The following is a 13,149-nucleotide window of genomic DNA, read 5'->3' on the forward strand; positions in this document are numbered from 1 at the left end:
GAAATGCTTTTAAACAGCAGTTGCTCATTTGAGCAATCTAAAGTGAACAGAATTAGTATCGATAAACGAAATCAAATAGGAACGGGATACACTCATAAAGCCCAGCTATCGATGCATGTTACTCTAACTTTGTTCTTATAAGTCATAGTTAACATCTCTACTGCGTTTTGACATTGACACTAGCACCTGCATCTTCTCATTAAAAAATCGGAGTATGCATAGCTAAGAAATCCAATTGAAATGGCTCGCACTTTCGAATTTTTTTTAGAAATCAATTTCTATTATTGTTTTTCTGTTTCTTCAATCCCAATCGCTGTTATGGGAATCGAAGGCCGCTATTTGTGGCAATCTGCTAGGTATGTTTTTGAAGTTTAGCGCACACCGCAAAAAAAAAAACAAAGTGTCTTGTTTTTCTATGTAAAAGACTCTAATTCAAGTTGGCGTCATTTTCATTATTTTTTCAGATCACCAGATACAAATCAGATATACATGACAAAGCTAGTTGAAAGAAGCCCCTAATTCAAAGCTTTTCAATAAATTTCAATGAGTTTAAGACTGAAAATGAGATAACAAAAATTACGAAATTGGCAAATAAAAAACAAAAGTTCAATCAAATAAGGTCAATCAACAACTAAAAATTTGGGCAGACAAATAGGTTGCTTAAATTGCGCTAAACTGCGTCCAATTCGCTGAAGCAGCACTACCACAAGCATTAAGTTAGCACGAGACACCAATTTAAGACGGAATAAATTCAAAGTTTTGTGCTTCCTTAGCGAGTTCATCCTATTTTTTCTGAAGTTGGTTGTTTTTTATTGTTTTTTTTCTTGTTGTTTTCTTACTACTGAGAATCGTTTAAGTAGCTGCTCTGAAACAAAATTTTTAGCACCTATATTTTATTGGTCATGTGATCATCTTTATTTGCGATTTCTTGCTTAAAAGATTCTTTGTCGGACCCTTTCAACTTTTGTTTTCTAGAATGGGATAAACAGGTTTCCGGTTATCTTTTAAGTTTTTATTTAATTCGGTCTCATTAATAACATTAGCTTTTGAGGCGCAAGTTTACCATTGTTTAATTCCTAGCAGCTTAAACTTTTTCAAATTTTTTTACCAGAGGAACAGTTCCCATCGAGAATAATAATTCTTGGTAAACTTCAATTATGACTGAATACAATATGAAACAATTAAAAACTCGTTAAGCTCATTTTATGCTTTTTTACAATTTTTTAATCTCTATTTCACTTTTTTAACAATTTCTTTGTGTTTTTCTGCTTGGCTAAATTTGCTCCGGACTAAAATGATTGATTTTGCAGCTCGTCTTCTAATGTCGAAAATGTTCCCTGTTGATCCAATTTACGAACAAAAAAAGCTCTCAGTGTTCGCAGCAATCGTTTGGGTTCTCTAAATCCTTAGCGCTTCACAATCAGCGTGTTATCAAACTCCGTTTAATATCTCTTGAATATTAATTTTGTGAACTTGGTCAAGATCACGAGATGCAGAAAGATAGTGAATAGTAGAAGAATTTGAACGTATTTATATAGATCTACATTGGAAAAATTCTGACTGATTGATTATTTTTATTTAAACGATTTTTAGTTTGACCTGGGACATAAAAACTATATTGCTGCTACTTTTCCGACACCACTTTAGTGGGAGGGAGTAACTATATACTCAAATTGTTTATTCTCTTTTTGTCCTGTCAGTTGTCGCCGACCGATATATTCTCTGTAGGCAGTTGCGAGTGCTATCGTTTAAAAGCCCGTCCCACGCAGATTAATTAATTGAAATGATTTTTTTTAATTTCATTTTTTGATGGACTTATCAAAGTTCAATGTTTTGTGAAAACTGGACCGATTTCCGTTGTTTTTGTTGACATTTTCCTTAGTTTTAACCCAAATTTTATTTCCAATTTCAGACTTTCTCCTCAAAAGTGGTGCCAAATATGCTTTTCTATCTTGCTTTTGAATAAGTTTTCCAGATATTTAGATGTGACAACTGCTAACACAATCTTTTCATATTCAGAAGCTAAAATCAGGCGGTGAAGAACATTTTTTCATTCCCAGCAACCGATCATTCACCAGCAAGAGCGTTTGTTGGTTGATAACTCCGTTTTGTAGCTAACTTATTTTATTTTAGCAGTCTCGGTTGTTCGCTGAAACAAATCTAGGTTTGGCTGGCGCCCAAAATTATTTAGACAACTTTTAATTGAAAAATGCAAGCTAATTTTTTATTTGTAAGTAAAGCAAATATCAAAAAAAACTTATACAGAATCATTACAATGAGTTGCAGCCACATAAAAACTTTTTGTGGGGTTTCCTTCTTCAAATGAAAATGGTTTTTCACCACTGGGTTGCCTTTTTCCTGGAATGTCTACATATTGTAAGGGTGAGCATTTGAGTAAGATTTTTTTTTCATTTCTTTTTAATAATTTTTCTCATATTATGCAAAATGCATAACTTGCAAAATGAAGAACAAACGATTTCTTTAATTTTTTTTCTTTTTTACTTGCTTTTAAACTGTTCATACAAACTCCCTAACATGAGTTATTTTAGTAGCAAAATTTTTAAAAAAATGTTTACATTATAATGGAACTAACCTTATTGGCAAGTTTTTTGCTATTAGAAGTGAAGCTTGTTTATTCTTACTTAGGAAACGGTACTTTTTACGTAGGAAACAGGCTCCCAGAAATTCTAAACTTAAGTGCTTGAAAGGATCAGATGACTCTCACGAAAACATGAGAGTCACGAAAACATAAGCGTGACAGTACAAGTGAGCTGACGAGGAGAGTGCTTGAGTAAGTGAATTCGAAAACTTATGAAGTTAATTGAGTCTTTCTGGCGAGCAATACTCCTCGAGTTTTTATTCATTCGAACTCAAAAAAATTTTGTTCTATATTTAATATTTTCTGGTATCCACATGATGTTTGGAGTGGTGAGGTCTGAAGCTATTAAAAATTTGACACTTTTCAGTTTTATCAACTTTTCTTTAAAATTATTGTAAAAATGTATCAAATTTTTATTAATTATTTGCTGCTGTTCGATTTATTTGCGGTCCTCATCTTTGAGAAATGGTGAATGTAATTGTGTGTTGCTAGTTTCCACGATTTTTTTTTAAAAAAGAATGTACTATACCACACTGTCCGCTGCTTCGTTAGTCAAGTGTATCAGTGACAGTTTCTTAATTGTTCCGATGCCACTTTAGTGGGATGGAGGAACTATGTAATCAACTGGGTTTTTTTGTTCAGTCAGTTTTTGGCGATCAATATATTCATAGTAGAGAGTAGTTTGTGGTATCGTTAAAAAACCCGTCCAGCGTAGAATATATAATTAAATATTTTTGTTCTCTTTGTTCACATTTTAAGGCATTTTTTTCGAGTTTCATACTTTCTCTTCAAAATGGATGCCAAATATGCTTTTCTAGCATTCTGTGTTTAAGTTTGCCAGATGTTTAGACCTGAAAACTGCTAACACAATCTTTTTCGACAATAAATGGGCTAGTTTTGTTTCTTCTTCATATGAGAGTCGTCTGGACTTAAAGTATTGCCCGTTTTTATTTGATAATTTAACTCGACATGTATCAAAAAGCATCGTTTGTTTTTTCTGATATTTTGGAAAATTATGAAATGTCAAATTCTCTATTTCGAAAATATTTGGAGCAAAAGAGTGTTTTAGTTGAGACCGCATCTATGTGTGAGGTAATGTTGTTCCCTTTGTGTCTTCATGGACTCTTAATGACTTAATAAAAAATGTTCCGATTGTATTGGGTTCTTTCTGCTCAAAACAATTTTCGTAATGTTTATTTTTTTGTTAATTAATGACGTAAATTACTTAGTTAAAACTCAATTAACGCAAGTCTCATTTGCATGAAAATGTGCTTCAATGATTGTAACATAATAGCTTTCGAGTAGGAGCTAAGACTTTTTAAGGCTTTGACAAAGTGTTTATGAAAACTTATATTGAATTCTTGTGGTTCGCGTGCACTTTTCATTTTTTTTGCAGCTTCATGACTTAGTCTCACTAATAAAAAAAAATCCAGTTGGCTATACCGTGTTTTCGGATGATGTCTAATGGCTCTAATGAAATTGTATGTTTGTCTTAACAAAATGTCCGTGTACTGTTGAACTATGCATCTTTTATATCATTCATATGTCGACCTTCAGCTTATTCTCATCAAAGACAGCTATTTTTCGTCCCTTGAAATAAAATCGAACTTTTTCAATGGTTTTATTGTTAGTTAATGGTTTCTGGGTTTTGGTATTTTGAGTTTACAAAAATTAAACGTTTTGATTTGGACGTGTTTACCCAATTTTGAGATTCAATTTTTTTTTGTTAGAAAAATTTTCACATTAATGACTGGTCAGATTGACGTCTAAAGAAGGCGCTATTGAATCTATTTGTTGTTTGTGGTTAAATATTCTTTTGTTTTGCCGGCTCTGACAACCTTCTCATGCAAAATTTTTTAGAATTGTCAATTTTACCTGTGATTGATGTCATTGAAAATATTCTGGATTATGAAGGATTTCAGTGGCTTCTTTTTGATTCATTAGTGGATCAATTCTGTAATTTAAAATTATATCTAATAGTTTTATTGACCTTCAGATAAAACATTTGGGATTTCTGAAGCCTCTCATTTTTGTTCTTGATTTTGTCATCATCTAACTTAGTCTCATTATTGATAGATTTCATAAACTTTTTGCTGAAACCTACAGATTTTCTGTTGGCTATTTTTTTAGATTGACGTCGTTAGGTGTTAGACAATGTGTTTTCATAAGATTTCTTCTCAATAAGACCCATTTCTTTTGCACACCAGTAAGGCTAGCCTCCCGAGGTTTAAGCTAGCTGCCATAATTGCCTTATATAATGCCTTTTATTTGTGATAAGTATTAGCAACAAGCTATTGAGCATGGTAAAGCTAACGTTTGTTGTTATTTTGCACATTGTTTTCTATTATCATTAGTTAGTGGAAGTTAATGATAAGCTAGAATTCGGACTACTTTTTATTTAAAAAAAGTGCGTGTGACACCTTTTTGTAGAAAGCTAGTACTTCTGCCCAACGCGAACTGTTTCATAGGGTTTCTTGAACAGAACAGTTCGAACGTTCTCCAGCTCGGCTTCTTGTCCTTTTTATAGCCTGGAAACCTTTATTTGATATTTTTGCATTTTCTGTGAAAATAGTGTGTTATAAGGGTGCCAATGCACGTATCTGAATTTGTGTATTGTCTCTGGAGATTTCAGGTTGATGAATTTTCACTAGCATGTTTGACCCTAATTAAAAATTTGACCCTTTGCATTAAAAAGGTTTTTGGGTTGTTTTCTTGGACATGGCCAAAGGAAAGGACCGAAATTCACTGGATCGAAAAACTGGCGTTTTGGCCTACTGAAAGAAAGCTGGAGAGAAACTAAAATTATTATTTCAATTATAGCTGCCGAAATATGGCTTTTGTTATTTATGTCATCGCTATTTGCTTCAAATGATCATGTGAAACAAATTTTGGAAGCGACGTTATGTTCACACTTCGAAAGCTGAAAACAGAAAATTTAATTAGTGACTTCTATTGCGCATAATTATTTCTTTTTTTTGTAATTTGCCTATTGAGTTTACTATCATTCATAACTAATCGCACCAACCGAACCTAAAAATGAGATCAGTCCAACTACTTGACTAAGCCCTCGCGTTCAGAATCATTGCATTACTAGGGAAAGTTCATAAATTACAGCTAAGTTAATTTTATCGAAAGATTTTATCGAAAGATTTTTTCAAAGCCTAAAAAGACTGTTTTGGGACCAGACTCTAAAATACGATGGTTTTTATGAAACTATAGATGGTCCGCATTTATTATGAGGATCCCTAATTTAATATAATGGTTTCAATTTAGTTATTACTAAACTAAAAATTTAATTTTGTTATTTAATAGTCGAAGTCAACAAGTGCTCCTTTTGTTTAGATGTGTTTGAGAATCTGGTGAGTGATGCTGGTGGAAGCAGTTCGGATGGCTCATGTCTGAACACGACCAAATTCGACAGTTACCTGAAGCAGGTGTTGGCTCTGCCCACGTCTGTGCATGAGGGACCCTCCTTCGGATACGAGCCCAACAACAGCCTCAAGTCTTGCTTCCCTCACTTCTCGGTCAGTTCTGTCTATAAATAGATCACAACTCAATAGATGATTAGCTAGCTCAGAGAAAAGAAAAAGCACTTTTTAACACTCCTCCATTATGCTATAAATACTCTTATACTCTGAATTTAACATACGAAGTTATTTTTTGAGTGTTCGTTAATTACCAATTTTTATTTTTCTCCATTTTTTAACTGACTCGCAGAATCTTTCGATACATTTGATTAATTTTTCTTTAACAAAGTTTGAAGCAATTGTTGCGAAGTATTTGAGCAATGTGTACTGTAGCCCCATCATATTTCTCGGTTTGAAAAAAAAACAGTCACCCAATTAATTCAATAGTCTTTCTTTCCCAAATTAAAAGCAGACTCTTATTTATATTTTTCCTTTTATTGTACTTGAATGTTGACTGCCGCTCTTGTATTTTTCGCTCGGCTAGTGATTTTGCGGACCGTGATTTTGAGGCTTGGTTCGGCGCATTTCTGCTTCTATCAGTTGAACTCAATTGAAGTTAACTTTGTCTGGTAATTTTGTGATCATTGCGAAGGTAGTTTCATTTGTTTCTGGCATTTCATAGTTTTCAATAATGATAGGAGCAGCGCTCTGCTAAAATGAATGCTCACCAAATAATGAACATGCACCTTCCGATGTTGAATAATTTTTAGCACCTTATTTTAGCATCTTATCTTCGGAGAAGTCAAGATTACCTTCTACGCTAACTTTAATCTTGTGATGAAATATGTCTAGATCTCTGCAGTTTACAGTTTTCGTTCTGATTTAATGATACCCAGGTTTAGACCTCGACTTAGGAAAAGACTTTATAATTCTAGTGGGGGGGTCTTTATTGACTATAAATACACAGTCCAGAACTTAGGTAAAGTCAAGTTAAAGTCTTTTCATGGGTCCAGCTAAGTATTTTCATAGCCAGTTAAAGTCGAACACGGTCTTTTAATAGGTCGAGCATGGTCTTTTCATGAGTCGAGGATCGCATTTGCGGGATTAATAACAGTTAACTTTTCTATAATTCTTTTTTTACTAGCGTTACAACAGGCAGTCCAACTTCGAAAAACAGGTGGATTTCCGCCAAACAATCTTAAGAAATAATAAATTCTTAAGATAAAATGGTTTTCACAATTAAGCAATATAGGTATATTGTTTGGCTGAATTCAGCTAGTTAACAAAGCTCTAACAAACGACACTTCAACATCCATGAAATTAGTTTGTTATGATTTAGTTCATTTGTTTCTAAAAATCGCTTTTTCAAATATATTTATATTAGCAAAGTTTGTTTTTCTGGAAATATGAGAAACATTGAAAAATTTGAACCGTAAAACCCGTTGACTACGTTATGAGCAAAAACCAATTTCCAGTGCCAATGTAAATTTTTTGGGTCCAGCATGAACACTTTATGTCGAGGTAAAGTCGAGCATCATATTTGGGTCGAGCTAAAGTCCAGAATCAAAAATTTTTGTCGAGTCAAACTCTAGCCCAACGATTAGGTCCAGCTAAATTCTTTTCATGGACTGGTTCAGTCCAGCATGGTATTTTCATACCACCTTTTTTTCATCGAGCATAGTCTTTTCATAACTCGAGGCCTAAACCTGGGTATTGCTGACTCGGTAGATATTTCCTGTATAAACCTGCGTAAGGACATTTTTGGTCGTTTCTCTTTTTTGTCATTTATTGCTTTCGATTTAGGTGGAAACATAATTTTAAAAAATGGTGTAAATGTACGACTATAGTTTAACAAATTAATCTTTTTCGTTTAAATATCCAAAATGAAGGCTTACTGAAATCTGACGGTAATGAAGTATGTCTTAACATTACTCTGAGATAACAAGGATTGCATCCGTCGAGAAAAAAGTAGCCACAAGAAAACTCGAAGCTGAATTCGACGCTAAAACTGATGCAATCAACTGATGCTTAAATTAATGCTTGATTTTGAATCAACAGTTTTTCCATAACAGTTATTTTGAGAAGCAAACACAGCGACAAACGAATCGTTCAATTGTGAAGTTAAAATTAAGAAATTCGGCGATAAAGAAGAGCCAATTCAATCTTTCTGTTGAAAGTTTCATTGAGAGAAATTGTAAACTAATGACAGATAGTCGGTGGAATATTTGAGGTACACGCATAGAACAGGCATTAAAAAATGAAAGTACAATCACAAAAAGATTTTTCGATCTTTTTCGTGCTTTAAAAAGGGGAAATCAGAAAATTAATATGTAGAGAACAATAGAGGAAATGTTGCAAAATTTGCTAAAAGGTTTTTCTAAATTTCTTGACTTTAAGGAAGTCCATGTACGAATGCTGCATGATATCAGTGATTGATTAGTTGAGTCTGTGTACAATTTTCCATGGAGATGTGAGAAATATATAGCGGATCAATTCAATTTTACCAAGTATTGATCTTTAGCGAAGTCATCGTAAACCAATAGGTTTACGATGACTTCTTTAAAATCTTTAGGTGTCTTGAGATGATGATCATTGATAATTTTTCTGCAATTCAAACAGTTATGGAGTCATAATAATTGCGCTCGCCAAACGGGCATTTTGGGCCCTTTCTCGGGCTATATTTTGAGAGCAATGTGAACCAAGCGATGAATTATTGTGTCGATCATCCTTTTTTTCCTACAGGAAAACAAAAAGTGAAGTATTTTAGTGTGATATTCTCCAAAAGTTTGTGAAATCAGACACTAATCAATAATGCCAAATTTTCTCTGATATTTTGCTGCTAGTTTAGTGTACGTCAATTTGCTTTTTTGGACTTTTAGTCAGATCTTGCGTAATTTTTCAAAGAAAAAGCATTTGTTAACACTTTTGCATTATGCTATAAATAATCTTATACTCTGAATTTAACATAGGTAATTAATTTTTGAGTGTTTGCTGAGAATAGAAATTGTAAATAGTTTTTTAATTACCAATTTTTATTGTTCTCCATTTTGTAAGTGGCTCGCAGAATCTTTCGATACATTTGATCATTTTTTTTTCTCGAACAAAACTTGAAGCAATTATTGCCAATGTGTGTGTATTTGCTATGCAACATTTTTACTTGACTGTTTCTGCTTTTCTGCCAGGACATTATTTCGATTTCATGTTTTCGGTGACTGTTTCACGCTTGACTTTTTGATTTATGCGTGAACATTATCTCAAAAATGCTCTACTGCAAAAATTAAGTCTGTGATTTTAAAAAGTGATTGTATGTCAGGAGATTTCAGTGGCCTAATAACCGTTTGCTCAATGTATCGGTCTAAAACGTAAAACGTGGGGGTCGAGGGTTACACCACTTCTTGTTTGCACCCGTTAAAATTTGTATAGCCTACACCCCTTCTGAATTAATTTTTGCCACCTGTCGTTTGAGAGCAATGTGTGTTGATGTTGATGACAGGATGCTGATAAATTTACTAATAGATGTTTGAAACTTAGATTCAAATTTTGGTTTTTTTTTTAAATTTTAAAGGGAAAAAGAGATTTTGTCTCTTTCCGCGCAAAGTTTTTAACAGCAACAAAAATAGCCGTGGGGCCAAAACGAAATACATTCTTCCATTGAAGAAAATTCTTTTTTGTTGGAGTGGGACATTGTCCAAAAGATCCATTAAACAATTGTTAAAAATCGCTAATACGGATGTCCATAAAGAGCAATTCGATTAATTTCAGTTGACTCTGTTTTTGGACTTTTCCGAAAAATTCCAACAGTGGCTCAAACAGAATAGATCAGAAATGCATCTACATCCTTCAAAGTTTGTGTTTTTGTCGCTGATGTTGCCTACGTTTGTTGAGCATTGACCTTTTTTATTACACTCACAAGATATTGCGTTATAGCAAAAGTTCAATTGATTTATTCATTGTCAACTCCAGGAAAATTTTGTAGCCTCATGCCCTAGCAAAAATTGACAATTGTTCCTAGTTCTTCGCAACTGTTCCCTATTTTGCATATCTATACCTTTTGGAGCAGACAAAAATTAGTCCGAGATTTTGGATAACAGTTTAAAATGATTAGCTGTAGAAATTTAGGTTTTGTAAGCTGCTTCCAACTATCTAAAAGCTTCGGATTGATTTAGAAAACTATTATCACGTGTGTTCAAATGATTTTAACTGTGTTAATTTAGATAAAAACTCACAAATGAGGGTCTTCTATTAAAGTTAGATTTATTAAGTCCTAATAGTTTCTGCAAAAATTTACCGTTTTGCCCTTTTTTCATTAGCTTAAGTTTGAACTGATTTTGTTTCTTTTTGTATTTTTAACTGCTTCTTCGCTGTTGCCTCCCGTAGATTTATACCTTGCGGCTTTTAGTTCGTTCCTGATTCAATTATATTTCTGGTGAATCAAAAATTGAATTTTAAATCAGTGTCTAACAGATCTACGCGCAGCTAAAATTAAGAGATACAGAAATGCAGTAAGACTAATTTTTGGCAGGTCGATTCTTAATTACCCTATTATCAAATTGGTAGCCGTTGTTTAGTTTTTGGTTATGTGATATTTTCTTTTGTCAGCTGGAATTTTACCGAATGAGTTTTGCTCCTAAATTTTGCGTGAATTTTGCGTGCCCATTACCCAAAGTCCTTACCAATGTGAATTTTGAAGATCTAATTAGCGACTGTTTAATACTACCAAAAATTAATACAAATTCATCCCAAATGCGTTCTATTTGTTGTTCATCTATCCAGTGACCAATATCATTATCGTGACGACAGATACTGAACCTAGAATCAGGGTTGAAGAAGTTTTTCTGCTTTTCTGATCTTTCACCAACAGGTTTTATTGGCTGGTTACACAATTTTTAGGTAAACGTTAAATTTTCACCAGTCTCGATTGTACACTGAAGCGAATATAGCTTTTGATTGTGATCGAAATTTTTAATACAACTATTTTTTTAAAATGTAAGTTATTTTTCTAACGAAATTGGTAAGCATTTTCTTAAAAGGCAAATCAACGCAATAAAATTTATGCTCTCCTTCAAACGATTTGTTCTTATTTCCTTCGTCGAATCATCAAAATAGCTTTTGAATAGCCTCTTTTTAGTGGAATGTGTACATGTTGCAAGGGCGCGGATTTCCTTAAGATTTACGCAGCGATTCTCATTTTTAACAAAGAAGGACTTTCTCAAAGCTTTTTCCAGTGTTGCATTCATTGATGAACAGAAGAGTGATTTCATTTTTTGTGCCTTTTAAGCTGTTTTTTTCGAAAGTTTGCGCTAGGAACTCGCAAAGATGTTTAGTAATTTTGATTGTGTGGTGTTGGTGTTGCTGCGGTCGGACGTCAGAGAGTCAAGCTAACCAGCTTGCTTCTTTGACGCCAGTGTTGGTGGTGTTTCAAAAAAGAGCCTAGCAATCAAGTTTTTTGGTACGATATACCTGGGTGCCCTTTACCTGCTATTGTTTCTTGGCAAAAGTTCTGGTATTTCGTGAGATTTCTTAACAAATTTTGTTTTGCTACTACGAAAAAGTAATCCATTTCCTAACCTTTGAATTACATTTATAAAATCAACAATATGGCTTGGTGTTTTACATTTTTAAATATTGCACGTGCCTCCTGGAATAAATGCAACTACCCTACCTGAACTTAGCAACCTTTTTTAGTTAGCGACCAGTTGCCTGTCAAAAAAGAAGCTGGTTCAAACTTTGTGTGTTTTAGAAGATGGCTTGTTCGTTTTTTTAAAGTAGAAAAAACGCTTTACGTTCGTTAAAGTAGAAAAAGTGCATTACGTTTTCAATTAGCTACCCTTAAGAGAACCGTAGGTTGGGATTAGTTAAAAAAAATGATGCAAAAGTTAAGAATAGGAGTCGACGAGGAGAGTGCTTGCGTTTATGAGAAATTGATAACTTATAAAAATTAATTAAGCGTTTTTTGCGAGCGATGTTTCTCAAATTTTTATTCATTCGATTGTCAAAAATGGTTAGCATTGAATTGCATTTCCTGCAGCATCCAGATGAGGTCTAATATTCAAAACTTTTGCCTTCACGACGAACTTTAAACTACGATATTAAATCGGTTTCATTTTTCCGAGGAGGAACTATATACTCAAATGGGTTTTTTTTTGTTCAGACAAATTTGACCGATCGATATATTCATCGTAGAGAGTTGTGAGTAATTACATTAAATAGCCCGTCCAGCGTAAAATATGGAATAAAAAAGATTTTTTTGAATTTTGTTTTCTAGAGCGAGTTATTGTGGTTTAAATTTTTGTGAATAATAGACCGATTCGTTATTTTATTCACATTTTCCGGAAATTTTGCCTGAAATTTTTGCAAATTTTGCTTCAATATGTAAACATTGTCAACATTAGTATTGTTAATTTTTTAAAGACAAAAAAGTATTGCTGATTCACTTGATTTATTTTTTTTCTAAAATTTAGGCTAAATATTTCAAAAATCAGCCTTTTCACGAAATAAGCTTCTTTAGTCCACTTTTGCCAAAAAATTTTGCGAGAAGTACTTACTTAAGAACAACTAACACAATCTTTGTAAACTAAACGGCGTTTAGTCCTATTTCCACTTCCATTGAGAATAGTCTGGAATTAAAATTTGTCCGTTTTCTGCTAATTTTGTTCTATGATTATCAAAAACGCAGCATTTATTTTGATCTTTTTATTAACAAATTATCAAGATCTATAACTTTCGAAATGATTCAGTGTTCTTAATGGACAAACGGCAAAAGTAGGGTTGGTTTGTTTCCCATCCTGGACTGTTGTAATCCAAAAACAATTTGGATTGTAACCTGTCGGCCTTTTTAAAGAAAAATCGATCTTTTTTTGTTATTTAAAGAACAGAACAATTCAAATCAAAGCACACTGTTGATAGGTTCAATTGTTTTTCTATTTAGTTCCCAATTAATTTGTCTACTTTCTTCACTCGAAAGATTTTGTTGTTTTGACTTTTAAAAACGTTTGATTTTCAAATAAACAACAGCTTTTTGAGTTTTGTCACTATTTTCCCCTAATTTGGTCAATTTGTTGCTTAATGTGAGCAAAAAAAGAATGCTTGCTCTTTTTCTTTTTTCTACTGAATTGAAATTTATTCTTTTTAAGGGTTTACGCG

General features: G+C 33.1%; 1 protein-coding gene across 12 annotated transcripts in view; it reads left to right on the plus strand.

Annotated features, from left to right (window-relative positions):
* The window catches only part of LOC142335874 (dystrobrevin beta-like), a 203,811-nt gene that overhangs the window by 115,788 nt on the left and 74,874 nt on the right, over positions 1-13,149 (plus strand). For all 12 annotated transcript variants that reach the window (XM_075384249.1, XM_075384233.1, XM_075384241.1 and 9 more), the window contains one exon: positions 5,942-6,123. In XM_075384249.1, the coding sequence (XP_075240364.1) occupies positions 5,942-6,123 (182 nt within the window). The remainder of the gene's footprint in view (positions 1-5,941; positions 6,124-13,149) is intronic.

This window comes from Convolutriloba macropyga, chromosome 1 (genome assembly GCF_964194025.1).
Source record: "Convolutriloba macropyga chromosome 1, txConMacr16.3, whole genome shotgun sequence".
NCBI classification, from domain to species: Eukaryota; Metazoa; Xenacoelomorpha; order Acoela; family Convolutidae; genus Convolutriloba; species Convolutriloba macropyga.